This window comes from Neoarthrinium moseri (assembly GCF_022829205.1).
Source record: "Neoarthrinium moseri strain CBS 164.80 chromosome Unknown scaffold22_Wmoseri_CBS_16480, whole genome shotgun sequence".
NCBI classification, from domain to species: domain Eukaryota; kingdom Fungi; phylum Ascomycota; class Sordariomycetes; order Amphisphaeriales; family Apiosporaceae; genus Neoarthrinium; species Neoarthrinium moseri.
In genome coordinates this window covers 84,814-110,726 of record NW_026055136.1, presented here as the reverse complement: position 1 = coordinate 110,726, position 25,913 = coordinate 84,814, and the positions used below count along the sequence as shown (strand labels likewise).

General features: G+C 55.0%; 6 protein-coding genes across 6 annotated transcripts; 1 reads left to right on the top strand and 5 right to left on the bottom strand.

Moving 5' to 3' along the window:
* Positions 1-856: 856 nt before the first annotated feature.
* On the bottom strand, positions 857-3,988 carry JN550_006349 (uncharacterized protein; the record flags this gene model as incomplete). Its single annotated transcript, XM_049318078.1, has 1 exon — positions 857-3,988. The coding sequence occupies one exon, from the start codon at positions 3,986-3,988 to the stop codon at positions 857-859; it is 3,132 nt and encodes a 1,043-aa protein (XP_049171568.1).
* A 995-nt stretch (positions 3,989-4,983) lies between these two features.
* On the bottom strand, positions 4,984-6,385 carry JN550_006348 (uncharacterized protein; the record flags this gene model as incomplete). Its single annotated transcript, XM_049318077.1, has 3 exons — positions 4,984-5,557; positions 5,607-5,890; positions 5,966-6,385. The coding sequence occupies 3 exons, from the start codon at positions 6,383-6,385 to the stop codon at positions 4,984-4,986; spliced, it is 1,278 nt and encodes a 425-aa protein (XP_049171567.1).
* Positions 6,386-8,892: 2,507 nt separating this feature from the next.
* Positions 8,893-10,335, top strand: JN550_006347 (uncharacterized protein; the record flags this gene model as incomplete). Its single annotated transcript, XM_049318075.1, has 1 exon — positions 8,893-10,335. The coding sequence occupies one exon, from the start codon at positions 8,893-8,895 to the stop codon at positions 10,333-10,335; it is 1,443 nt and encodes a 480-aa protein (XP_049171566.1).
* Positions 10,336-11,584: 1,249 nt separating this feature from the next.
* JN550_006346 (uncharacterized protein) lies at positions 11,585-12,764 on the bottom strand (the record flags this gene model as incomplete). The annotated part of the gene is made up of 2 exons (XM_049318074.1): positions 11,585-11,730; positions 12,203-12,764. The coding sequence occupies 2 exons, from the start codon at positions 12,762-12,764 to the stop codon at positions 11,585-11,587; spliced, it is 708 nt and encodes a 235-aa protein (XP_049171565.1).
* A 4,943-nt stretch (positions 12,765-17,707) lies between these two features.
* Positions 17,708-19,713, bottom strand: JN550_006345 (uncharacterized protein; the record flags this gene model as incomplete). Its single annotated transcript, XM_049318073.1, has 3 exons — positions 17,708-18,278; positions 18,340-19,205; positions 19,300-19,713. The coding sequence occupies 3 exons, from the start codon at positions 19,711-19,713 to the stop codon at positions 17,708-17,710; spliced, it is 1,851 nt and encodes a 616-aa protein (XP_049171564.1).
* Positions 19,714-22,944: 3,231 nt separating this feature from the next.
* Positions 22,945-24,725, bottom strand: JN550_006344 (uncharacterized protein; the record flags this gene model as incomplete). Its single annotated transcript, XM_049318072.1, has 3 exons — positions 22,945-24,129; positions 24,183-24,375; positions 24,460-24,725. The coding sequence occupies 3 exons, from the start codon at positions 24,723-24,725 to the stop codon at positions 22,945-22,947; spliced, it is 1,644 nt and encodes a 547-aa protein (XP_049171563.1).
* Between the last annotated feature and the right edge of the window lie 1,188 nt (positions 24,726-25,913).

Sequence of the window (25,913 nt, the reverse complement as noted above, 5' to 3'; positions counted from 1 at the left end):
GCAAACCCAATTCATTACAGGAAATACAGGGCAGTTGCGTGATATCATACAAACACCCTCCCGATCAAGATAATGACTACGTTACTTGGTGCGCAACAAGTGACCAGTATGCAGACACTCGGATTTAGCTCGAGGTCGTGAAAAAAATCCATGTCTCAGTAGGTCGTGTCGCATGAGCGAGAGGATGTGTCCCGTCTCGTCTCATCAGTAACAGTCTCGGCTCCGCAGAGCGAAGGTATCTCGATCTCGTGCGGCGTGCCTCTCCGCTCTCCATTACTTGTCTTCTCCCCTTCGAAATTTTCATTCTTCGGCAAACACCCACTACAGTTTCACGCTGCAACATCGCCATGCGCGCGAAGATGCATGTCTCTGCCTGAACCTGGGGTCAGCCTCAAACCGGCAATTTGAGACTTCTGGTTTGGCTAGTGAGTGGTGTCGGCCAATAACGTCCCTGTGAGTGCCAGCCTCGGTCGTCAGCCGAGCAGTGAAGTGGCAAACGATTAGATAGTCTTATGATCTATATACTGTCTAGTCTGCTACGAACGCTACACAGCAGCCCAACCTTGTTGACCTGGTGGCAGGCTTGGTCTCGTGCCAATATGGTATAGTCCCTACAGCGCATCTGTTCTCCGCAGAGCGTATAAAATCTGTTATGTCCACCCATCATCATCACATATGCTCACGCCTCTCCGTCTAATAGCAGACCAACGTGGTCGATTTGCGTTGAAGAAAAAGGCACAACCTATTTTATGAGCCGCCTTACTCGGGGGCAATGCAACGGTACGCAAGCAAACATGGTAGAAAGCTCACGATTCTCGGCGACGCCATTCACTGTCATGCAGCTCACTTGTATTCCCTACCTGGACTGAGGGGTGCCGAGCTTCTGGAAACTGCCAACCACGTCCGAGTCCACGTTGGCGAGATAGTTCTCCTGGAAAGCCTGGTCGCCTACTCTCTGGACCAACCCGGACAGCGTGTCTCTGACGAAAGTCAACGCGTTGACCCGACTGACAGGGTCGCTTTCCTTCAGCGCCCTCTCCCGCAGGTCCCTGGGCGTATCCCATTCCGTAGACTCGAGCCCATCCGTGAGGACGAGTAGATCGATCGAGGGGTCCTGCTCGTCCAGGATGGGGGCAATGACGCTTGTCCACATGGTAAAGTAGTCTTGCAGCTTTGCGAGAACAAGCCCTTGCATCGGCTCTCCGAGCTCCATGAGTCGGGTCAGGGCAAGCAGGTTCAGCTTTCGTCGCCTGTCGTCGGAAATACAGTCGAAGTTGGAAAACCACTCAGCACTCAGCCAGGGCCACACTTGGTCGAGAGGGCCGATAGACGTAAGAATGTCGACAAATGTGCTGGGATCGATCACGGCGATGCGTGAGAGAGTAGCGAAGTAGTCGGTGAGAGTCAGGTTGTTGACTTTGGGCTGTTTCCTATTCGGCCCCGACGTCTGGTGTGCATTGTAGGCATCGTGAATTCCTTCGAACATCTGCGTCAAGAAACCGCAAGCCATCATGTCCTGAATGACAACTTTAAGCCCATCGATCTTGCCGAGTTCTTCAGCGCAGCGTAGCAAAAAGTCGATATACCTGCTGGCAACGGTTTGTTGGTCACGCGCATGCTGCCAGGTAGACGTGTCGCCCAATGCTTTGAGTAAAGGCTGTCTCCAACGCTCCTCGAGCATGACCTCAGGGGCCAACAGGATGTAGGAGCCGGCTATGGTAAGATATATGAGATGGTGTTCCGTGTGTTCACCAAGCAGCCTTATGGCTGGTTCAATTAAGCTCAAAAGCTCCTGCGACAATGGAGTGTCACTTTGATGTAGAATATTGGTCCATAGATCCAACGACTCGTCGATGAGATAGATGAAGACATCTGAATCCTCTTTAACTGAATCGAAGATCAGTGGGGCGGTAATTGCGTGGAATCTCTTTGACTCCTGCCTCATAGACATTATCAGCGATTGCAGGATTGTCAAAACTGCTTGCTTCAGCATGTAGCCAAGATCGGTCTCGGATTCCCATATGGCAGGCAGAGCGGAGACAATTAGGTCTGCAAAAGGGTTGACATAGGTTTCCATCCGTTCAATGATAGCCTTGGTCGTGTCCAGAATTGCCAATTTGGTTTCATCAATGTCTGTCTGGTGTAGAAGTTTGATCAACTCTGTGAGAACGCCCTCGGCGTATGGGCTGAACACTTGTCCCTCAAATTGGAAATCTTCCGCTACCAATCTGAATTGTCTTCCAGCCGTGATACGAACGACAATGTCGTTGTTTTGGTCATTTGGGTTAAGGAAATGTCGGTAGATCTCGTAAATCAATACCCGGCTGTCCTTGGATACACCGATTGGAACCCATTGACTGGTGAGAATGCTGATCCTGCGCCTCAGCACCTTGCACAGCGGCCCTTGCTGCTGTGCGTCGTTGATAAGAGTCGATCTCAAGAAGTCATCAAAATCGAACTGCTTCTCTAGATGAGGAGCTGCCAGGCCTAGCGCAGTGTACACAGACTCCTTCGTCATGATATTGGCTTGCGGACTCTTGGCAGTCTCAAAGTATGCCAGAAGCGGCTGGACTAAGAGATGCTTGTAACTGACGAGGAGTGAGTGAAGCACGGTTTCAGCACAAGGTCGAACCTCCCATTCCCAAGCGGTTCCCTGAGCCTCCTCTTGCTGCTCCCATTCTTCCGGGCTCTCTTCCCAAGCATCAAGGTCTGCCTGGCGAAAGATCAGAAGGTGTGAAATGATGATATTGGCCATCTGTACTATGAACTCGTCTTTCAGTAGGTCATTTTTCACTTGGCCGATAAGCTGTGACTGCTCCTCTTTGACCTCCTTCGAACGGTATCTAAACGTCTGCTGCGGTTGGTTGACCATCTTAATACATGCTCGCACAAGCAGCAAGCCCTTGAGCGCCAGCTTTTCTAGCAAGGGGCCTTCCATCTTGGACTTGGCCTCCCCATCCGCTGTGCTGGCTCCTTGACGCAGTCCGCCAGACTTCGTGAAGACCTCGGCAAACTTGGCAACTAAGTCCCAATATGACCGCACGAGTTCGAAAGAGTTCGGAAGCGAGGCAAAACTAGCCGGGTGGGCTTGTGCCATTTCTAGATGGAGCTTGGTAAACTGCATGAGGTGCTTTCCGACGATCTCCAAGTATGGCGCGGGTATCGGGGAGTCGTGGCTGACAAAACCAAGGAACTGACCGAACTGCGACTGAGACAGATTCCATGCTTGCTGAACTGTGTTATCCTTGTGGGGGAACTCGTAGCCGACGATCAGAAGGCGGCGGAGTGTTTTGAAAGATGTCAAGCTGTTTTGCATGGCGAAGTCAGCGGTATCCTCGTCGCCTTGACCGCTGGTCAGGAACGCGGTCCATGCCGCCGTGCTGCTGGTGTATATCTCCCCGAGCAGGTAGACCAGCTCCGGCGTGACGGATTGTAGTGCCGTTTGGGACTTTCTCAGGCGGGCGGTTCCGAGCTCTTTCACCACGCGCAGGAGGATTGTGAGGGCGCCCGACAGGTTCCCAGGGCTCCCGTCTTTTGTTTCCCGTAACAGGCTGACCAGGTTGGTCATCGCATCGGGCCAGGCCTGGGGAAAGTCAATCCTAGTGATCTTCGCAACAACCAGGGCATTGTGCAGCGCGAGTTGCTTGTCCTCCTCTCCCACGCTGCCTCGGTATAGGTTCGATCGGATCTGCTCCTTCTGGCGGGGCTGGATACTGTTCTGCAGCGTATGGTGACGCCAGTGCCTGTCGACGCCATTTTTCAGCTGTATGATGGCGAGCAGTCGTATTTCGTGCGGCAAGGACTTGTCGAGGAACGCGAGCTGGAGAGAAGCGTAGTAGTCGACGTGAGACTCCCACGACGACAGCTGCTGGCCGGCGGATTGGCGCTGGCTGTAGTCCTGAGACGATGTGGCCAGCTGTAGGGTCCGGCACAGCTCTTGCAGGCTGAGGGGGCTCGCCTCTCCTGGAACCTCGATCGCGAAGCTCATCGTCGCTCGTGCTGCTTGGTTGTCTCTCTGACCGCGACTGCGAAAGGCGGGGGGAAACGGGAGTGTAAGGATGGATAGGATAATGGCGGGGCAGCCACAGGGGAGGCTACGATGCCGCAACGAATCCGCTGGGTGCCTTTGTTGCCAAACGCAGTTGTTTCACGTTTGCACCGGTAGAGGACCTTTGAAACGTGTCACTCCAGCGTTGAATCCAAGGCTGCTCAGCATGCCTTGGGAAAACCTGCAAATGATGTATTTCTGGTCGACCGCCAGACCATCACGAAGTCGCTAGAGCGCAGGGTTCAGGGGACGCTAAAAGTTTTCTAGACGCGGGGAGCTTGGAGGAAAACACCCTGGAACCCCTGCCTCGGCAACCAAGTTGGGCATCACGATAGCAATCGGCATATTTTATTTATTTTCCCACCTGCAAACCTTTGTTTGTCTGTTAGTAGTCAGCTTTTCGATTACAAACTCATGTCAGAGCACAGTTCCTCACTTTGACCATGTGCGAAGTCTCTTAGTTAAGGTGTCTCACCGACACCTATAATTCACCAAATTATTAGGTATTGAAACTTCAGTGTCTGTTTAGGTAGAATGGTGTTGGATTGGGACCATTTGGCGAAGATCCAATACCATTAGCAGATTTCCTACTATCAGTTGTACCGTGCTTGTCCAGAGGCTCTAACATTTTTCCCGAGTCGGTAAATTGTGAAGAAGCATATACGGTTTATCATGGCTTCATATTAGCTCAATACCTACATGAGGGATAATACATCGTGGGCTTTCTTATTTTTCGGGCCATGTGTATACGATTTCATTTTGGAGCGCGTTGCGAGCCGACTCAAGTCTGATTGCCATACACCTGAATGATCTCAGGGTTGTTTTGGGACTTCAGAGGAAGATGATGTATCATTGGGTGCTCAATTGACTACTCTCTTGATACCCTTGGCAATTCCACCGCCGGTCTTTCGGCACGGATGACAAGATCATTTCCCCTATACTAAGGGTGCCTGGGAATTTTGGCTCCCCGTCCAGTCGCCAAGGTGACTGATATCAGGAAAGATCGAGAAATCAAAATCACTCGTCTGTAGGGTGTCGTCAGAAGCGATGCCCGTAGTCACGCCAGGCACCCACATCTCTCCACAGGAGCTCGGAGCGGGAGACTGTGGTATTAACGAGTATTCCTTGGCCACCTCCCTGACCTCCTCGGCGACTTTCCGCGAGATGGCCCATATTTCCCCGTGCACCGTCATGATATGTAGCAGCATGTTGAGCTTCTCCCTGAAGGCCGGAGTGTCGAGTCCCAGGAAGACGCAAGCATCCAGGTAGGCCAAAGACACTCGGAGCAGCCCCGGTAGGCACCGGGGACTCAAATTCCTTATGGGAAAAGACTGTCGGAAAAGGCTACACACGCTGTTGGCCGCCTGCACCTCGACGGGCATGGCACTCCATCCGAAGCCCTTGACCTTCTGCGCCTGCCGATGTGGGCCCATAGCTGGCCCCAGGGGAAAACATTGTCGTAAATTTAACCCCTGTCTTGAGGCACATTGTCGTATTCTGAGGCGATTTCTGAGCACGGCTTAGTCTCAGTAAAGGTATAACAGAATGGGGTACCTACTGTTGAGCGAAAGCCATGGCGTGGAAGAGAATCATATCAGCTACGCCGCCCGCGTCCACGAGGTCCATTTTCCATTGCGGTACTCTGATCAGCCAGTCACATATCAACGCATCTGCTCTCTCGAACAGTTCTGTCTTCTTCTCGTTCGGAGCATCGTGGTAGGGAAGTATCAAATTGCTCGATATCCGGGCCATATCAATGAGGTATGTCCACGAAGAGAACTCGCCGCTTCCAAGATTATTCTGTAAATCGTATTGGGCTAAAGATATAGGTGGCGGTATTCTCTGGAAGCTCAAGTTAGTAACTGCTCTATCCTATGTTATAGAGTCAATCAAGGCCGAACCACGTGGATGACTTACCCCTGCATCGTATTCCCACTCCTCGCATGGCAGATCTACGTCAAAAGCGCCCTGTCGAAGAGACGTCCCCTTCGCTCCAACTCGAGACTCGCTTGTACAGTCCTGAAAGTACAAGCCCCAGAAGACACGGCGATAGCATTCTGCCTGAACTGCATCTGAAGCAGAGTCCGCAAATGCTCTGTGCTGCATCCCGATAGCCATAGCCATAGATATCGCTCTATCGGTCCAATGGTTCTGGTAGTCGAACTGCATCTCTCCCATTGCTGCGGATACGAGAAGAAGGAGGCCTTGTACCGATTGGGGTGTCATGGGGAGAGGTCCGCAAGCGGCTGAGAAGGCCGCCTCTCTGAGGTCTTCAGATGATCTCTGGGGAACATACAGGGAACCGATGTAGTTGACCACAGACAGTAGGAAGGTCATTGAGTCAGGATTTGACTCTGCATATTCGAGAAAAAAGCGTCTTGGAAGTACTATAGAATGACTGGGGTAAAAATAGGTGAAAAATGCATCCAGCAGGACATCCCCGGTGGACAACGACGATACGGACGCTTCGCGGTCGACAACGCAGCACATAGACTCCTTCGCATATTGGCCTTGAAATGGGGTCAACGTAGTCCTCGGCAACTCAAGCTTCGTCTGATGCACAGGAGGCTTGTCTGATATGAGGCTTCGCTTCTTCGGGTCTCGTATACCACGTCTCGATTTGGCATAATAGCACGGCAACCCCTCCGTTTTACAACGCGAGCAAGCCGGCATGGAGCCGTCGCATTTGACATGCCTGTATCCAATGTCAGTCCCAGGCCGTGCTGAACGATAAAGTGGCTTTCGAACTTTGATCGGCATTGAGTGCAGGCTCGCGAGACCCGAATCGACGGCCTGGCACGTGGGTGTCTCTTCGCATCCTCACCCTCAGCTGTTGATGCATCCGAAGCCTCGCGGCTCGAACGCTTGTCCTCATTTCTCGAGAAGTTCGGCATTTGACCAGGAGAAGAGAAGATAGCGTAAGCCTGACGTTCAACCAATGCCTGGCCTAGCGATCAGGCGGCGATCATTGGTTATATAATATAGGATGATGGCAGAACGCCGCGGAGCCGGGAACAGATGTGTTGAACCCTTTGCAGCTTCTTATCCCAATATGTTGCAGGACAATTGTCACAATGATCTCGCAATGGAAAGCGTCGGAAAGTACATTTCGAGACTCTCATTAGATACTCACTGACGCGAGGCTCATGGGTAGGAGGACCATGCAGGTAGCTGAGCCCGCCCCGCCTGCTTACCGCAGTCCATACGACGTGGAATGGCTAGGACGGCCAGTGAGATTTGATCATTGGCCTGGTTCGAACATGGCAAGGGTAGATGACAGTCTCGCGTTTGACTCCTTTCAATTATCTCCAACGTCGGGAATCGATCCTACAGACAGGGTACTCCCCTCCAGTGCACCAGGACCATGCGGTTGTATTGCAGGCAGACTAAATGCTGACCACTCACCACGGAGGCAGTATGGACACCCGCGTCAACGGCTGGGCTGGCCGAAGACTAAAGCCACATTCGGCAAGACAATCAGACGTCTAACGGTTGACCGCTCTCCCGCTCTGCCCTCGTAGCGTTGTTTCGTTTGGACTCAGTAGACCCTGAGAGTATGGCTTCGGCACTCGCTTGCAGGGCTGAGACGTAATTTGAGGCTGTGCTCTACCGACTCTTCACCGTTGTCTTTAACCCAAGACATAGAAAGCACGCAAAATCATGGCATATTCGAGCTAGCACGTACTGACCTACAACGTCAATGAGCGGCTGACAAACTGCACGGGCAACGGTGCGGCTTGTTTCGTGGGTCAGTTTCCACAACTCGACGGACGCTGAAAGAGGCCTCAGAACCTTATCACGCGCCATCCGCACTGCTCAGGAATGGAAGGTCCTTTCCTTGGCTTCTAGAACTACGAGCGGCGGGCGCATGGCTCAATTGGGCGCCTCCAAATGCCCACATAGGTAACCAGACGAAGTCGACTTGCGAAGCGGAGACTCCCATTCTCGACGGCTGCAATTACATTAACGTAGTTTCACTCGGGAGTCTTTGGTGCGGGATGTCAGATGCCAAGATCGATAACAGCCGCCCTTATCATTTCCAGCCGACAAATGATTGGCCTCGCGGGTGCGTCTTTCGATATGCACCACGGCCTGCAACGGCTTCCCAGCAGAATCAATCTTGATGCAAGTTATATCTTTGGTTCCCAGACAAAAGGTTTGATGATTTGGCATTGATACAACTCCCCGGCCGCCACGGGCCCCGCGAGTGCGGAGTATCCACATTCGTACAAGCAGGGCAGAGTTGGCCATGCCACGGCCAGCAAGTGCAGGAATATGCATGAGCGGAATGTCCATGTTAGCTTGAGCTCGATGTGCATGGCTGGTTTTGTTTCTTCGCCTACGCATAGCGATGATGAGTTGGCTTCGACAAAGAGTCACAAGGGTCACCTGGGGCTGCTCTTGGCCGTAACAGAGATGAGCTGTTCGCATAGTCATGCGAGTGCATACTGTTGCCAGGTATTGCTTGTCATGCTCGAACTGGTTAGCCGGGAACCACACGCAGGCCCAAGTCCCCAAAGTGCTGTGAGTTAACCTTACCGCACGGGGGTCCGGCGCCACCGAAGGGCCGTCAGGGTCTCTTCCCTTAGCCGGCCAATTGATGGGCATTGGGGTTGCAGCTCTGCTGTACCTCGGCCTGCCCAAAAGCCGGCGCTCCATTGCTCACAACGTCACGCTGGGCCAAGGTGATATGCTCGGCGCACTTCCCATCAGCTACCTCGCAGGCTGAGATCAACGTTACACGCCGGAACAGCAACCCTCACCGTCGCGCGACCAGATGATGCGAAAGCACTGAGACGGAGAACAGCCCCCCCGCCCGCGTTTCCTCTGGCGATGCTCCCCAGATGAGCTCCACCAACTTTGCCCAGGCCCAGCAGCGCCTGGCTGCCCGCCGACAAGCTCGCGAACGACAGACGCAGGCGCAAATCGCCGCGCGCCGCGACGCATCCCGCGCCTGGTCGCAGGTATCGCGACTGCCTTTCCCTTTCAACCGCCTCGGTGCCTCGTCTCTATCTACGTGGGAGGTCCTGTCCTCGAGAGAGGGCACGAGGCCTGCATTCCGGGTCGGGCAGGTCGACGCCGAGCTCCTGGACGAGGAGCTCGTCGATCTGCTGCGCGACCAAGTCGGCGACGCCCTCAAATACTTCAACGGCAACATTAAAGATGATTGGTCAGCAGAGATCATCTTGGCCCTTCGAGCTATACTTTTCAAGCTCACCGTATGGGACCACGACGCTACGTACGGCGCTGCCCTACAGAACCTGAAGTTTTCCGATGCGCGACGGTCGGATTCAGTCCTGGTACCTCCTAGCAGGTGGCAAAAGGCATTGTACGGCCTTATCACCGTCGGAGGTAAATACGGTTGGACTAAGTGGGAGAACTGGTTGTTGGACCAGGATAATGGCTACGACCCTCCTACGCCCTGGGTCAACAGACTCTCGGCGATGACAACTAGGTTAACGACTGTCCACTCGCTGGCTGCCTTTGCCTCTTTCCTTGTCTTTCTGCTACATGGGAGATATCGAACACTCCTCGACAGAATTCTGCGGCTACGACTAGTCCCCCCGACCAGCCAGGTCAGCCGCGAGGTCTCATTCGAGTATCTTAACCGGCAGCTCGTCTGGCATGCTTTCACTGAGTTCTTGCTCTTCGTACTACCTTTGGTTGGGATCAACCGGTGGCGAAGATGGCTGAGCAGGACATGGCGGAAGACCAAGGAGATCGTCCACATCAACACGGATGACGAAAAAAGCACCAAGCAGGGCGAACTCGCGTTTCTCCCCGAGAGAACGTGTGCCATATGCTACCAAGACCAGAACTCGGCCACTTCCGAGACTGAGGTTCTCGCAGCTGCCGCATCAGGCGGAGTCATAGGCTCGGCACAGACAGATATCACAAACCCGTACGAGACCGCCCCGTGCGGTTGCATCTACTGCTTCGTTTGCCTGGCCACGAGGTTGGAGCGAGAAGAAGGGGAGGGCTGGACCTGCCTGCGCTGCGGCGAGCTGGTGAAGGAGTGCAAGCCGTGGAGTGGGGACGTGCTGGAAGAGCCCGTCAAGTCGCGGTCCTCCACCCCGAAGCACGTGGGCTTCGCCGAGGACGTCAAGGCGCCCGCATCGGAGCACGGCGGAGAGGACGAGGAGGAAGATGATGATACCCCCTCACACATCTCTGGGGACGACCCGGCCGGGCAAGATGACCCGCCTGAAACAGACAGCTCTGAAGATACGGACTCGGAGATCTACGAGCAGGAGGAGGATGGCGACGCGGAGTTTGATGATGATTGATCTCTATTGGTGCCAATCGCCCCCGTGCACTAGGTCATCAGCACCATTCCGCTCGTCATGGGCAATGGAAACCCCTGGACCCGGCCAGCCTCGATATGTATAACATTGTAGAATAGACAATGACACGACCGTAATTCCACGAGATGATAACTCTACCTCCACATTTTCGTGCCCCGTAGCTTCTGCCTCGACCGCTCTAATGCTCATTCATATCCGCCAAAAGTCTATTTCAACAACATACCTTCCTCCACCCACAAGACAGACAGTGATAGCCTATTACCCCTGGAACCTGCCGGCCACGCAAACAGCCAAGCCTGGGTCTGGTTGGTGGACCTGGCCCTGTCAGCCAGCTTCGGTATGCCTTGCCCCTCCCACTCCTCATGACACAAAGTTGCATTCGTAGGGCTGACGAGGCGCCTCCCGCTGGCGTAATGGCCGTCTCAGCTCGTGCAGGATGGCAGGGTGAAGGTGAGGGTTTCCGGGGCTGCAGAATGTCGGCGTCGTTGACAAGGTACCTAGGGGGGCTGGACCACAGGCGAAGGTGTAAGAGTGCGTTCGATCAAACGCGGCAGGTTCTTGGGCTCGTATTTAGCTTAGTGAAGAAATAGAACTTGGCATTATAGGATGAGATATACTGAATCAAATCCAAATCGTAAGAAACACTCAATTGCAACCCCAGCGACGCACGAACTCGGCGCGTGGCTTTAGTGACATGAATAGATATAGTACGACTAAGAACCGAGACCAAAAGGCATTGACATTAGAGCTTGCTTACGTTTGAACAAAATGCGGCGTCGACAGGGGGCAATAGAGTACCAAGGGCTTGCACAGGTAGAAATATCAGACTGGCCGAGTAATCATGGGCCCTGCTTGGAGCAAAGGCAGTTTTTGTATTTGTATAATGGCAACTCACAAGCATCTATTTAACTGCGAACCTCGCACACGCTCGAGTTTTCCGATCCAGCATTGGACGGCCCTATACCCAACGCCAGCCCATGCGACAGTCAAGATTTGCCCTACCTCCGGTGATGATTTTTTGTTTCGAAGGAGGCGGAAGGTATATGCATGAGCCACATTTCCCAACGTCTATCACGTTGCTGCCCCGCCGTTTTCGGGAAGCATCGATTATTACAGAAAGAGTCATTATTGCGTTTCGCTTTTCAGTAGAAGGTGTTGAACTGGGCGGCTTATACGTTGTTGAAGATGCCAACGGCGACGAGACGGGGCACACTCTTGCCATGAAAAGGCTTTAGTCCGAGTCGACCAGAGCGATGACCGGGACGTCGCCCAGCTTGTCTCGGCCCTTCAGGAAGCCGATCTCAATCATGAAGAGATACCCCACCAAGTTGCCGCCAAGTTGGTTGACCAAAGATGCCGCGGCAGCGGCAGATCCTCCTGCGAGAGTGTATTAGTGGGAGAACAAGCGGCCACTGATAGAGCCTGAAATCAAGGCAAACAACCAACGACGCCCGTCTGAATACTGCTTGATCCCTTGTGGTTCCTCGTATATACCCCTTCTGGGGAATTATACGCCAGGGACAAAAGGTGTAGTCTGACATCGACTCCGTCACTCCATCGCGGAGCTCATGTCAGGAGCACTTGCTCCCCCGACCTCGAGGGCCTGGGCTAATAGGTCTTGGAATTACAAAGTCAACTCCGAGAGTGCATTGATCTCGCGACTCCTTCGACTCTCCAGGGGCCAGCATTATCCGCAGTCGCTTGGCCGGTGTACTAGACTTCAACGGGCTTTGCGCAATTGACTAGGCCCCAGAGGTCGGCTATCCGTAGGGGTTTGCAGGTATAATAACAAGCGGGAACGCAGCACAACTGATAACAACGGCCTGGCGACCAGGCTACCTGTACTTACCAGTGGCAATGATATCATCTACCACCAGGACCTTCTGTCCCGGCTTGATAGCATCCGACTGCATCTGGAAGTAATCTGCGCCGTACTCCTTCTCGTAGGAGGCGGTCATGCAGGGGCCAGGCATCTTGCCCTTCTTGCGGACGGGGACGAAGGAGCAGCCCAGGCGCAGGGCCAGGGAGGGGCCGAAGAGGAAGCCGCGGGCGTCGAGGCCGACAATGACATCGGGGATGGCGCCGAGGGTCTCCCTGATCTCGGCCTCGAGGACCTGGAGCAGGGCGTCGAAGATCTTGGGGTCCTGGAAGATGGGCAGGATGTCGATGAACTGGATGCCGGGGATGGGGAAGTCGGGGAAGCGTCGCAGCGCGGCCAGCACGCGCTTCTTGGTGTCCTCGCGGTCCGACGTTAGCGATTGACCGGCGAGTTGGGCGGCACCGGTGGTGGCGGCGGGGGGCTCTCGTCGCGGGGCATCGAGGGCGGCGGGTGCGGCGGCGGCGGCGGCAGGTTGGGACGGGTTCGAGGCCACGGAATCTGCGCTGCTGCCGGTGGGGACAGGCGCACTCATTGTGAAGAAAAGGGAAAGAGAAGAGGAGAAGGGGACGAAGGGGACGAGCTGGTGGCAGACGCAGAGCGGTATCTGTATCCGGGGAGAAATTTTTCGAAGCGCGGCCTGGGGTGTGGCACGAACGAGCTGGCTGGCGGCCGAGGGGGAGTCGATCTGGAAGAGGAAGGCCGGGACGGACAGGGTTCCAGGTGAGACAGGCACAGCGAGAGTGACAACTCAGACAAGGCAAGGCAGGCTTGACGGGAACAGAATTACCTTGGGTACCTAGTTGGGAACTTGGGGACTTAGACGGCGGCCTAGCCCTGACCCGGTAATATGTCTCTGGGCGGCGCGCGCGGGCTTGGGCACTGCCGGGTCTATCACGACTATCACTTGATTGTATTTTTTATTTTTCATTTTTATTTTTGCCCCTCCTCCTCCCCCTCCTCGCTCCCCGCCAGGCAGGCTTGCTGCGAGAAGAGCGACGAGCCGGGCCGGATAAGGGAAAACAAACAAGGCTAGGCCGTAGCACACGAGAGAGAGAGAGGGACGACTGGGAGCGTTGGGTGTTGCGCCGGGGTGGAGAGGCGTGAGAGAGTGGGATGCGCGGGCAGCTCGCAGTTCGGGCTGTGATTTGCCTGGCGCCTGGCGGGGGGGCACAGATAGGAAAATCTTCACGTATCAATCACGTCTTTGCACGCCGCGAGCCTTGAATTTCCCATCTGCCCCGCGCTAGGCTCTTGGGACTCGCCGTTGCGAGATGGGGTTTTCCTCTCTTGGTGCTTGGGTTGCCCAACTTATTAACTAACTTAGGTTGCTGGGTACCAAGGTAATTAACTACGACCGCAATGGGCGCCCTTTTACCTAGGTAAACCCGAAACTTAACTTGCCCGCCGCCCGCCGCCGTTCGTGCCTGACGATAGCTGCTGTACTGTACTGTACTGTACTGTACTTAGACGATAGCTACATCACCTAGATAATGTAGTGCTCAAGTTAGTACATAGTAGAAGCAAGGCGGCCGTCCTCCTCCCCCGGCTACCGCGCTCTCTAACCACGATAGGCAGGATTCCGGGGCTTCTTCCCAGCGTTGCCAGGTGGCCATGCCATTGGGCTCTCTCGGAAGACAAGGCCGCAGCCCATCCATCGCCATCATCATCCACCGTCATCAGCACTTGAAACGGGCTCTCTGGCTGCCATCAAGTAATGGTCAAGACAAATGGCGAGCCCCTCGTGGGAGAGGTAGGTGGGTATTGCAGGGGGAGGTCCAGCCAACCCCACCATCTCTCGATGCCACCATGCCGAACGAGAATTAGGACGCATGCAGCCACTTTCTGACCGTCGGCTGCTTTGGGGGCCGCCCGCCATCCCATTGATTGATTGAGCGCTCTCGCGACGCCCAGCGGGCTGCACCGTATGCGAAGGCCCTCAGAGCAGAGGCGGTAAGGCACCACCAAGACACACACGCTTTCTCGCTCCATGAGGTGGGCGCAAGAACGTGCACCCTGCTGCATGTATGTATGTACGATTGTGTGTTGAGGCCATGCCTTGGCAGACTGGGTATGCACCCATTGCCAGCATGTGCAAGAAAAGGTGGGTTGGCATTACCTACCTAGGTGGGTGTGTGGACTTGTTGTACCTTACCTTGGTACTATAGCCAGGCTTCGCCCAGGGTCCAAATTGAAACAGCTCAAAGCGGCATGAGCAGGTGAAGCGGTTTCTCACGACTCATCCGTGTTCCCCTGGGACGCTTGTCCAGCCGCGCACGTCGGCACATATGGGGAACAATAGGGCCTATTATGGAACTGCCGGTCTCACCAGAGTCTGCGCACAACCTGAATGCCGGCCGGCCGGCGGATCGAGAGAGAGCGCGCGAGAGAGGGCTGTGAGCTGTGAGCTGTGACTAGCTGGTGCAGAAACATACAAGTGGAGGCTCTCCAGCATCGTATAGCTGTCCCTGGCGATCTGGCGATCTGGCGATACTCGGTACCCATCAGGGTGCCAGTCGCTGGAGCTTGGTTGAAGTAGACCTGCACGTACGTGATAGCGTATCAATCACCGCCACCCCCTGCATGATGGTTGCTAACCATCTTTTGAGGTTCCATGCATGTGCGGATTATACACTACACCTCAGCTCTAGGGAGCTCCGTTCCTCCACCAGTCACCCGAAACATGTCAACTTTGGACTAACGTACATCAGCCTTAGCGATGGGTGAGTCGATACACTATTGAAGAATGATACGATAGCCGCACGTTCGCACATAACATCCTATGTCCAACTAGAATACGAAGAGTAACGTCATCGACTACGGAGCAAATAACTGGCCATGTGGATGGCTGTGTTACGTGTAAGTGGCTTTGCAAGTTCTGGCCGGGAATTTTTTCCCCGCCTTGCCTGCAACTTTCTCCCACTGAAGGACGATCGCATCTGTCAGCCATCGGTTCTCCCCCACACGAAAGGCTCATCTCCATTGGGGCTTTTCGTCGTGTTCCCTTGTGTTCCCCCCTCGGCCACCTTGCATCTCGCGAAGGCCTGCGGTCGGACGAATCTTCGTTGAGCTCCATGGATCTTCACCCAATAACCAGACTGGGCCCGTCAGTCGAGGGTGGTGTGTTTATCGACCATTCCGACTCGCTGCTTGAAAGCTCCCAGGAGTGCTGTCTTGATGGCACCGCTCATTGGCCCTTGTGCCGGATGGTTCCAGGCTCTTGAGACCGTCCCGGTTTTTTTTTGCTTCTTGGTGCCTGTCAACATGGGGCTCTACTATTTGCGCCTCAAACATCCATGTCAGGCGAATCAGTCTGATCCAGTTCATCCGTTTGGCCCTGTCGGCCATGACTGATACGACCCTGACGATACTAACGGCTCCCGGCCCACGGCCACATAGTCTGCGGCCTGCAGTGGTGTAACCACACTGCGAGTTGCGGTCTGCCTGGATCTCCAAGAGCACAGATGTATTGACAAATGATTCACGCGCAAGCCCTTGCCGTCATGGATCGCGTTGCTTGCTGTTTCAAATATCGGAGGTCGTTCCCGTGTGACGAGACAGCCAACAACCTTAAGCCGTAGTCACAGTGGTGCAAACTCATTCAACAGCTAGGCAACTACGTGAGCTATCTCTGCGCTTTCGTGGGGCAGTCTTGCTTTTGATACGGATGAGAGAGCCGTGTCCTTGGTTTTTTTTTTTTCCCTCAAGCAACATGTTTTCGGTGTAAGCCGGGTCTGGATTCAAGCTGCATCCAGATGCGGACGGGCCCACGGTGATCCTTCAAATCCCAACGACTACTTCTTCGGATATGTCTGCTTGTATAAGCCAGCATGCACTATAGTTACCCGATACTGGTCAAACGAAGTCCATACTTGAAACGGCAAGACTGTTGCCTAGAACATATCAACTTGGACACTCGAAATGTTTTATATCGGCGATATCGGCGACCTGAGTCACCTTTAGCCTTCCGTTCTTCTATTTGATTTCCATGAACGTAGCTTACAGGTGGCAGCAGGCGGCTTTTCTGTATGCCAAATATCTGTGATGCTATGTCAACAGGCACAACAAGGTGCTGTGAATTGTTCCTGAGCTACCGTCCTTCAGACCCGACACCCGAAGCCGAGGAAATTGGCATTTCCCAGAGCTGAACTCTGCGAGCGGCTAGCCTCCTCGAATTACTAAGAAAACGCTCCAGTTTGGACCTAACACAAAGTACCTGAGCTACGAGTCAGGTGTCACTCACCGCCAGTCTCTGCCGGAGCAAAAGCACGTTGGATCGCAGTCTAATGCCGCCATCATGGCCCGCAAAGGTCTATATCGCGAAATGGACGATTAAGTTAATCAGTCTATGACGGACAGCCTTGCTTTGCCATATGGCGGCCTTCTATTCGAAGGCGCATCTCAGTGACCGTTACATCGACACCCCATCGCTTGGAAGCTTGTGCTCACTAGTGAAGGACTTTGCTGCTTCGACCTGCTCTGTTGCTGGTACAATTTTGAGCGAGGCTTTCCATCATCTTGTATAGTGTTGATGGCCTTGATAACGCACTTGCCAGCCTTCGGCAACCAAACATGTCGAGTGGCAGGTCCCGGTCTGGGCCGCAAGGTTGGACAGCATCATGCACTCGTCCGAATCGGTAGTTGTCTAATCTGGAGTCAATCTTCAGTGACAGCTCTGGCGGTAAATAAGTCCCAATCTCCGGGCTACCGGTCTGCCGGTTAACTAGAACGAATTAATCTACGCTGGACCGCGAGCCCACCTGGTGTTACTCCGTGCTCTGTCGTCGCAGCCACGAATTTCTCCGGTGACTCTGGGGCGCATATCTTCTGATCACTCTGCTAAGTGTCTAGCTGCTGAGCTGGCGTTCCGATTAGCATGCAGTATGTTGTGCAGTCCCTGCTCCGAGTCTCCGCTTCTATGCAGCTATGACTCCGTCGGCTGGACTGCAGCTTCTAGACCGCACTCCGTGTTGTATCAGCTAGTATTCCTTGAAAAGATCAGCCCTTCACATACTCGTAAGACCCTCGGGTGTGCAAAAGCAGTTCTCCATTATTATTATGTGTGTAGCTGGGATATCTAATCGTTCTATACTAAGGGATTCTAGACGGGGTATCATTCGTTCCACCCACCCATGCCAGGGTCCTATGGGATGGACCCTTGGCATCTTAGGCGAGCAGATAGCAATCAATAAACAAGTAACCGACAAGCAATCAATCATCTCCTCATCCTCCTCCGACCTGGCCACCGGTGGCATCTCCCACAGCAAGCGAGCAAAGCTGAACCCGTGCAAGGTCCAAACAGATGCAACCCTCCTTGATTGCCAGCTGCGCCAATCCCCTGAAAGAACAGGAGAACTGGGCAGCGCAACCCACGTAGTGTTTATATATGGAGGCCCTGTTGGGCGAAAGCCAACATTTACCCAAGTGTAACACTGCGTACGTCCCCAACACGACCGACGGGCTGGCGACCCATCCAACTCAATGGAAATGTAACCGGATGATGGAGAACAGCATGTTCTGCAACACATGCAGCATCACCGCTACGCTTGTGGGCAGCAGCTCGGGCCAGACCGCGAGGTCGAGCTTCCCCTCCACACTTGCATTCACGCCGTAGATCCACCGGATTAGCCCCCTAAGCACGATCCCCGCGATCAGCTCGCAGGCCCAAGTGATGCCCGACGCGTAGAAGGTGAGCCCGAAATCGTACGAGCGCTCGTCGCCCGTCTCGTCAAAGGCAAAGTACGGATAGACGTCCTTGTTTGCGCCAAAGTGGAGCACCAGGATGCTCCCCAGGAACGTCAGCATGCTCACGTTCTCGGCGAGGAAGCGGATGAAGACGTCGCGGATGCGCAGCTTCTGGTACGACGCATAGGACTGTGTCGTCAGGCCGAGGAAACCCAGGATCCGGTGGTAGGTGCTCGACATGGTGATGGGGACCAGGATGATGAGCGAGCTGGACGAGAGGATCTGCAGCATGATGAACTGCGTCGGCGAGCGAAGGCGCGCGTATAAGGCGCGAACGTAGGTTTGGTAGGTCAGCATGAAATATCTGCATTACGAATTAGCATCATGAAAGGGGTGAAAGTCATGCGCGGGTCTGTTGTCCTCACAATTTGAAGATCCAGCTTAAGGGGTAGCTTCCTACTCTCTCGCCTTCGCTGGCGCCCAAGATCCAACCCGTCAAGGCATCCAGCAGGTGGACCGTCACTACCCAGCTATAGACGTACACAATGGTCTCCAGGTTGTTATGCGGCAGTGTGCGAAGGTAAATCTCGGCGTACGCCTCTCCTATCAGGTAGGCGAGAAGACCGACGGTGAGCGCCAGACAGAACCACACGAAGCGCACAAAGCTGGCAGGAAGCCAGTTGCGGCGCACCACAGCCGGTATCCTACCCCGGGCTGGTGGCGATGTCTGCAAGATGGAGTCTGGGTCAAACGAGCTGCTGCTGAGGCCAGCACGCCGGCGATTAGGCCGCGAGGAGACAGAGTCGGGTTCGCCGGTCCACCACGACGAGGTAAAGATGCGTTGGGTGTCGGATAGAGACTGCCGCAGCCCCAGGTGTCGCTCGTGCAGCATCATAATGCAGAAGGCGATCGCCACTGGCATCGCCATGATGATGAAGGTCCAAGAGATCCACGCCGTGTTGTGGATTGTCAGAAAGTTGAGCTCAGGCACCATGTAGACAGGGATAGGGGCAGCAATGCTCAACATCGCGATCATGGACACGGTGAGCGGGAAGCCCAGCGTCGACGGCCACCAGTTCAAGCTGTACAGGTTGAAGACTTTGGTGATCCATATCAAGGCTGTCAGGTTGTAGAAGCCGTAGTAGACAAACAGGAAGAACCAGAAGTTGACCTGCACCCGCGCCGAACCGTGACCTGGGGCTCTGTGGTCCCGTTGGCTTCCAGGGTTGCGATCCGAATCATCGGGGTTCAGCGGATACTGCGGAAAGGGGATGGCACACCATGCCACTGCCTAAAGATCACAACAAGCCCGTCAGTCAAGTCTCCCCGTTATACATCACTGTGGCCCCGCTGAGACCTCATCCTATAGGAGACAGAGTACTCACCAGGCCAGCCGGCAAGAAGACAAGCATCCCCCACCTCCTCCACCAGCTCTCGACGACCTTCCGGACTGCACCCTGCCGTGGCGCAACCCACAGGTCCCTGACGTTGCGTCCCACGGCGCGGGCGGCGCGATCCCACCAGTGGTCGTCATCTTCGTCGCTGTCGTAGTAGTCGGAGCCGCCGTCGTCCGATTCCGAGTCAAGGCTGGCCGTCACCAGGGCTCCGTAGCCGACATGCACGCTGCCGCGGCCGCCGCCGGCGGCGAGCAGGCCGCGCAGATGCTGCGACGAGCGCTGGCGGTGCGAGGTGCGCGGCACGGCGCGGAAGCGGCCCAGCAGCGGCGACGAGTCCGAGGCGTGCTGGCGCGCCGTGCGGCTGGTCTCGCTGCCCGGGATGAAGGGGAAGAAGTCGGGCATTGCTGCTGCTTCTTGTATTCCTCCTCCTCCTTGCCTTGGCCCCTCCCTCCCTTTTCCCGTCCAGTCCCGTCCCGTCCTTGGGGCTTACAACCGCCCTTCACTCTTCTGTTGTTCGGGTGTGGCGTTGTTCTCTTATCGACTTCTGCCCTCCGAGCGGTATGCGGCTTCGTGTATCAGTTGCCGGCGTATTGCTCCATACTAACGGGGATCGTGGACGCGCGTTTGGAGCCGACCGTTCGGTCTTTCTCGTACGGGGACTAAGTTGGGAGCGCAGCTCCGGTATCCCTTTGAAAGACTTGCTTCTCTGGCACCCCAAGAAAAACACACGAAACAATCAGAATGATGCTGCCGTACCGACGCAAGTCGACTGGAGTCTCAGCAGAGGCGGTGACGCGGGACGTCGCGAACATACCCTAGCTGTCTAGTAGAAACCCGAAGGGTCCCGCAGGGATGGATCCGGTGCTTGAGGTTGGTTGAGCTGGGCTGTTCCTTGTGACCGTCCGCTTCTGGACGCGCCAGTGACGCTGTGGGGGGCGCTGTCGGCCTGTCCTTGACAGCGGGTGGGACCCTGCATTTGGCATGGATGCATGCTGGAATCTGCAGCGGCTAGCGGGAGATCCAGGGCAGCTCGAAGGGCCAGTCTCTCCAGAGGTCCCTCTGATTGGGTGAAGGCTGTTCATCTGCTATAGTGATGGCTTCTGTATACACACGCAGCCTGCTTGCAGACGCGATCGCCCGGATGACTATGCAACCCGTCTCAGCGTATCTAATTACGCTTAAATGGTATTGCGCTTCCTAATGACTTCTTCCCATAGTGACGATGCTTCATCGCCAAGTCGCATCATATGCTTGGTGTTGTATAGTCATACCAACTACTCCCAAACCAACGTTCATGAGTGGGAATTATGATATATATCCGCATAGATACTCGTAGTAGTGACTTATCATTTGAGGCTTTGATACCTACCTCATCACGCCCAACTTTCCGACAATCCGGAGAAACGTGCTGTGATCAGGCATCGGAGAAAAGATCACGAGTCCTCAAGAAGGAATTGGCCACGTTGAATGACGAGGCGCCGCAGAAGCCCATGATCTCCAACAAATACAATGGAAATCTTCTCCTATAGGACCTTATAAACGTATAACAAATGCATCATTCCATGCAAGCCCGCTCTGGGTTGCCATTTACACACAAGTCTTACGTTCAATTAAACAAGCTACTGTTTCTTTACCTTGGCTCCCTATCCAATGGTCTTAGAACGCCCACGTCCAGAGTTGACAAGATGTAGGAGAGCATTTTTCTACTGACCGTAGCTGATGCAGAATGCACTTCTCGGGAAAACCTCCACCAACACTGCATCCAGCATAAATCGGGCTCTGACAGGGAGTAGGTCACAGGCAACCAAGAAACTGCGTAACAACTTGCACGCACAGTGATCAACCAATAAACGAGGACTATGGATGGTTACTGAGTTGGTGATGGAGGTCTCCGCACGTGGTCCTGCTTCTACTCATAAAACCACGTTTCCACCTGACCATAGCTCGATGATTGAACCGTGAAGACAACGCTCCTTGGTCTTGAAGCTTCGGCGTATGAAACGATCTCCCGGACGAAACAACTCATTCTTCCGTCCGGGAAACAGGAAGCCAGTATTCGTGGACCGGGACGATCATACCAGGGAATTAGCATGCTTATTGTCGATAGCCAACGCAATATAGAATCATCATCGTCCAGTCTCCCGCAGCAAATTGAGAACCTCCGACGTATGTGGATTATTTCTACCATCAGACACTTAGAAAACGCGTCAACATTCTAGAAGATCACATATCCTACCCAGAACGATCGGTACAGTTGCTCTTATCACCCACAGAGCTCGCCAACCATCATCGAGCAACGACCCGACGCCCCTCTGAGCCGCGAAGAAACCCTCTTAGGTTAGTCATCGGCCTGCGGCAAGTCCTTCTCATGGTCCCCATACTGGCCATTAGCTAGTAGCAACGAGGATAGGGACGCTAGAATGACTACAAGGAGTCGTCTATGGCTTTTCAGAGCCACAGAGCGGTCTTGCCTTGAAGCGATGAGGCAAGGTATCCTCACATCGTCTTCAGACACCAAATTTCATGGGGGCAAAGATGCACTGGAGTGTTCACTGGGGCTAGCGAGGGGATCGTCATCCTTCCATTTCGAGGCAACTGGTTGCAGTGATGTACAGCCTACACGGCGGTCCCTAAACGGGCAGTATGAGCTCTTGGTCAGCATCGACCGCCTGCTCTGAACGCGAGGAGAGCTGCGGCAGCACGAACTTTAGAGTCCATCAAGGGCCAGGATGACGGACGCATCACCGACAAAGGAGCCCAAGCAAGAACAATGACTTTCAACGGTCCTGAAGATGGAGCATGTCAGTCATGGATATTGGGTAAAGGTGAATAGGGCCACGATCAACCAGGGACAAGACCAAGATCAGCACCAGCTACTGGCAGGTACGCGGTTACCCGTGGATATGATGAAGGTAGTATATCAAGGGCTTGTGACTTTAAATCAAAGCAAGACTTGGAACGTGTGGCGAATGGAACATAAGATCAAACTCACGACTACCAGCAACTTAAGACGACTACGAGACAGGACATCACACTAGAGGGACCACTACACACGAAGACCAAGACAACAAGGTAGACATTTTAGTACGGCAAAGCCGAATTCATGAGTTTTATTAGCTATTAAGTGAATGACCATAGCTGTCACATTCCCGCCCTACGTGGCAGGTAATGTGAGCAGCCTCATTCTGAACATCCCGCCCGTCAAATGCTCCTCCATCCCTTTTCATGATTGGGTTTTTATGAAAATTTTGGTTTCGCTGTTGAGGGTCTCCTTCAACGTTCCAAATGACTGTCTTTGGGTATACTGGGTATCAGCAAAAAAAGGAAATGACAGACAAGACAAATGCAAAAAGCATCGAGGACAAACAAAATCATGTATCACAACTCTTCGCTTCCCCATCAAGCATGCACCAGACGACAGCCAGGCCCGACCCACAGGATCGAGGAATGACGGCGACTAGCTCCGCTTCTGTTCTCAACCGCTTGACTGGGTATCATGGAAATGCAAATCCGATCCCGACCAATGTATGAAAAACATCGTAAACTTTGGCACCGGCTCAGCAGCTAGTGCTCAGCGGCGCCGTCATGCTCTGCGAGACACAGAACTTTTCCTGCTTTGCGCTTCCAGGTTCTCTATGCGGTAGCGGCGACGGCAGGGGTGGCAGCAGGCTTCTCGGCAGCCTCCTCGACAACAGCGGGAGTCTCCTCAGTCTTGGCAGCCTCACCCTCAGTGGCGGCAACGGGCTCGACGGCCTTGTCCTCCTCAGCAACAGCCTCGGTGGTCTCAGCGGGCTTGTCAGCGGGCTTCTCGGTGGACTTGCCCTTGCCCTTGATGGTCTGGCGGAGCTTGGAGAAGGGGGAAGCCTTCTTCTCACCCTCCTCATCAGAGGCAGGGGACTTCTCCTTCTTGCCGAAGGCGAAGGGCAGGCTGGACTTGCGCTTCTCGCTCTTGACCTCCTTCTTGGTCTCACCGTTGGTGGCAGGGGTAGCCTCGGTGGTCTCAGTGGGGACAGTGGCGGGGGAAGCGACCTCAGCAGAGAGGGGCTCAGTGGTCTCGACGGCGGGGATGACAGGGGCAGTCTCGGTCACGGGAGCGGTCTCGACGGCGGGAGCAGTCTCAGTAGCCGGGGTGGTAGGGGCAGAGCCGGCGTCAGCCTTCTTCTTGCCGAAGGACAGACCACCGAAGATGCTGGAGCGCTTGGTGGGGGTGGGCTTGACCTCAGCGGGCTTCTCCTCAGCGACGGGGGCTGCCTCAGTGGCGGCCTCAGTAGCGGGGGCCTCGGTGGTGACAGGGGCCTCAGCGGCAGCAACCTCAGCGGCGGGCTCGGTGGCAGCAGGAGTCTCCTCCTTCTTGGCCTCCTCTTCCTTCTTCTCTTCCTTCTTTTCCTCCTTCTTCTCCTTGACCTCCTCCTTCTTGTTCAGGAGGTTGCCGAAGATGCTGGTGCGCTTGCGGCTAGCAGAGCGGCGCTTGGGCTCCTCCTTGGGCTCCTCCTTCTTGGCCTCCTCGGTGACGGGGGCCTCAGTGGCCTCGGCAGCAACAGGGGTAGCCTCCTCAGTGGCGGCAGGAGTCTCAGTAGCAGCAGCGACAACGGGCTTCTCCTCCTTCTTGGCAGGCTTCAGGGTCTCAAGGGTCTTCTTGTAAGACTCGGACTCGGTGACAGTGGTGGCGAGCTCCTTGGCCTCAGCAATCTTCAGCTTGAGCTGCTCAACCCAGTTGTCACGGTCAGCGGCGGTGGGGGCCTTGAAGGCGTGCTTGTGACCCTTGGAGGTGACAGTGAACTTGTTGCTGCCCTCAACGGTAGGCTCGCTGGCCTCAGACTGTTGCTAGTCAGTACAAGTAATGAAAGTGACGTGGAACGCGGCAGACTCACCAACTGGATGACGCCGGTGGGGTTGGCCTCGGTCTTGCCGTAGAACAGGAGACCCTTGCCGGTCTCAGAGGCCCACGAGACGACGTGGTGAGCGACATCAGTGGCCTTCTCGTTCTTCAGGTAGGCGGCGAGCTTGTCGGAGGCGACGGCGTCACCGCCGAACCAGAACTCCTGGCTGGAGTAGACAAAGTTCCTTCAGAGGTGTTAGAACTTGATTTGCACAGACGCGATTCCCAACCAGGGTTCGGTTGGTTGGTTGGCTGGTTGGTTTACTTACTTGGGGAAGCTGGCGGGGGTGGCCTTGTGCTCGAGCTTGCCCTTCTCGACGGGCTTGACCTCCTTCTTGGCCTCCTCGACGGGGGCGGCAGTCTCAGCGGCGGCCTCGGTGGCAGCAGCGGGCTCCTCAGGCTTGGTCTCCGCGACGGCGGGCGTCTCGGTGGCGGCGGCAGCGTCGGTGGCGGGCGTGGTCTCAGGGACGACGGGCTCCGCGACGACGGCAGGGGTGGTCTCAGGGACCTCAGTGGGCTTCTGGACGTCGGCCATTGTGTATTATGAGAAGAGAAACTTGGGTATCAAGAATACGGGGTATCACAACAAGAAAAAGGAGAAAATGGAAAACAAGTAGCTAGTACTCGATGCTTGGTCTCGACACGGTCAGATCACGGGGGAGAGATCTTTGTGTGGGATGAGGGGGCAGATGCTTTGTTTTAAAGGGCGTCGAGTACACGGGACAAGAGAGGAGGGAAGAGGAGGGCAAGAATTCTTGAGCTCTGCCGCTTCTTATTTAATTGCTGTCTTTCATCTCGCAAAATAATAGGGAGGGAGGTGGTACTCGCAGGGTCCAATCACTGGGCTGCTGGCCCGGCAGGACAAGGGGACGCCAGCAGGGAAGCTACAGGGGTGCGGGTGGGCCGTGGGCGGGTCTCTGGCAAATGCCACCAGAAGGGGGGGGGCCATGGGCAGGATGGGCTTGATGGGCTTGATGGGCAGATGGGGGGGGGCGCTTTGAGCTGGGCTGGCTGGCCGGCCTAACCTACAGGACAGGTACAGACAGGGTGGTGCCGGCCTAGCGCGTCTACCTAGGACCAAGGTAATGAAGGAAAAGCTGTGGTGGCCAAGTAGCCGTCCACCGCCAGCCCACTTCTGCTGCCCATTTGGCGGCCGGCCCAGCGCGACATTTCGAACTCCAAGATGGGGAGGGGCCACCTAATGCGCCCAAGGTTTCCAAGGTTGCGCTGAACTATCTCCATAGCAGTAGCATAGGTAGGAGGACATGGACAGGACAGGATCCATCCATGGATGGCTGTTCTGCATTCCTCGCCCCGGCCACACGCGCCAAGCTCGATGCGACCGCGACATGCCTGCAAGAGCCCTGCAAGAGCCTGCAGCGCCCGTGGGTTGATAGACGCTTGTTGCCGGGCCATCGTACGCCTACCACGTCTGGCCCGTGCCTCCCAGCATTTTCTGAAATGAAGTCGAGAAATTACAACGTCGTTAGCAGTGCACCGGCAGCGACAAGGGGCGTCCTGCTCGTCTTCTTTGAGCGTCGAGCGCACGCCACCGCCAGGCTACCCTCCCTCCTGGTGGAGTGCCTGGGCGACGCAGGGAAGGGAAAGGAACGGAACGGGAATAAAGATACACGTACTATGACTGTAGGACATAGTAGTATATGTCTTGTGCAGACCATGTGGATGCCGTATTAGACATCGGATGCGTTTCATCTGTTTCCTG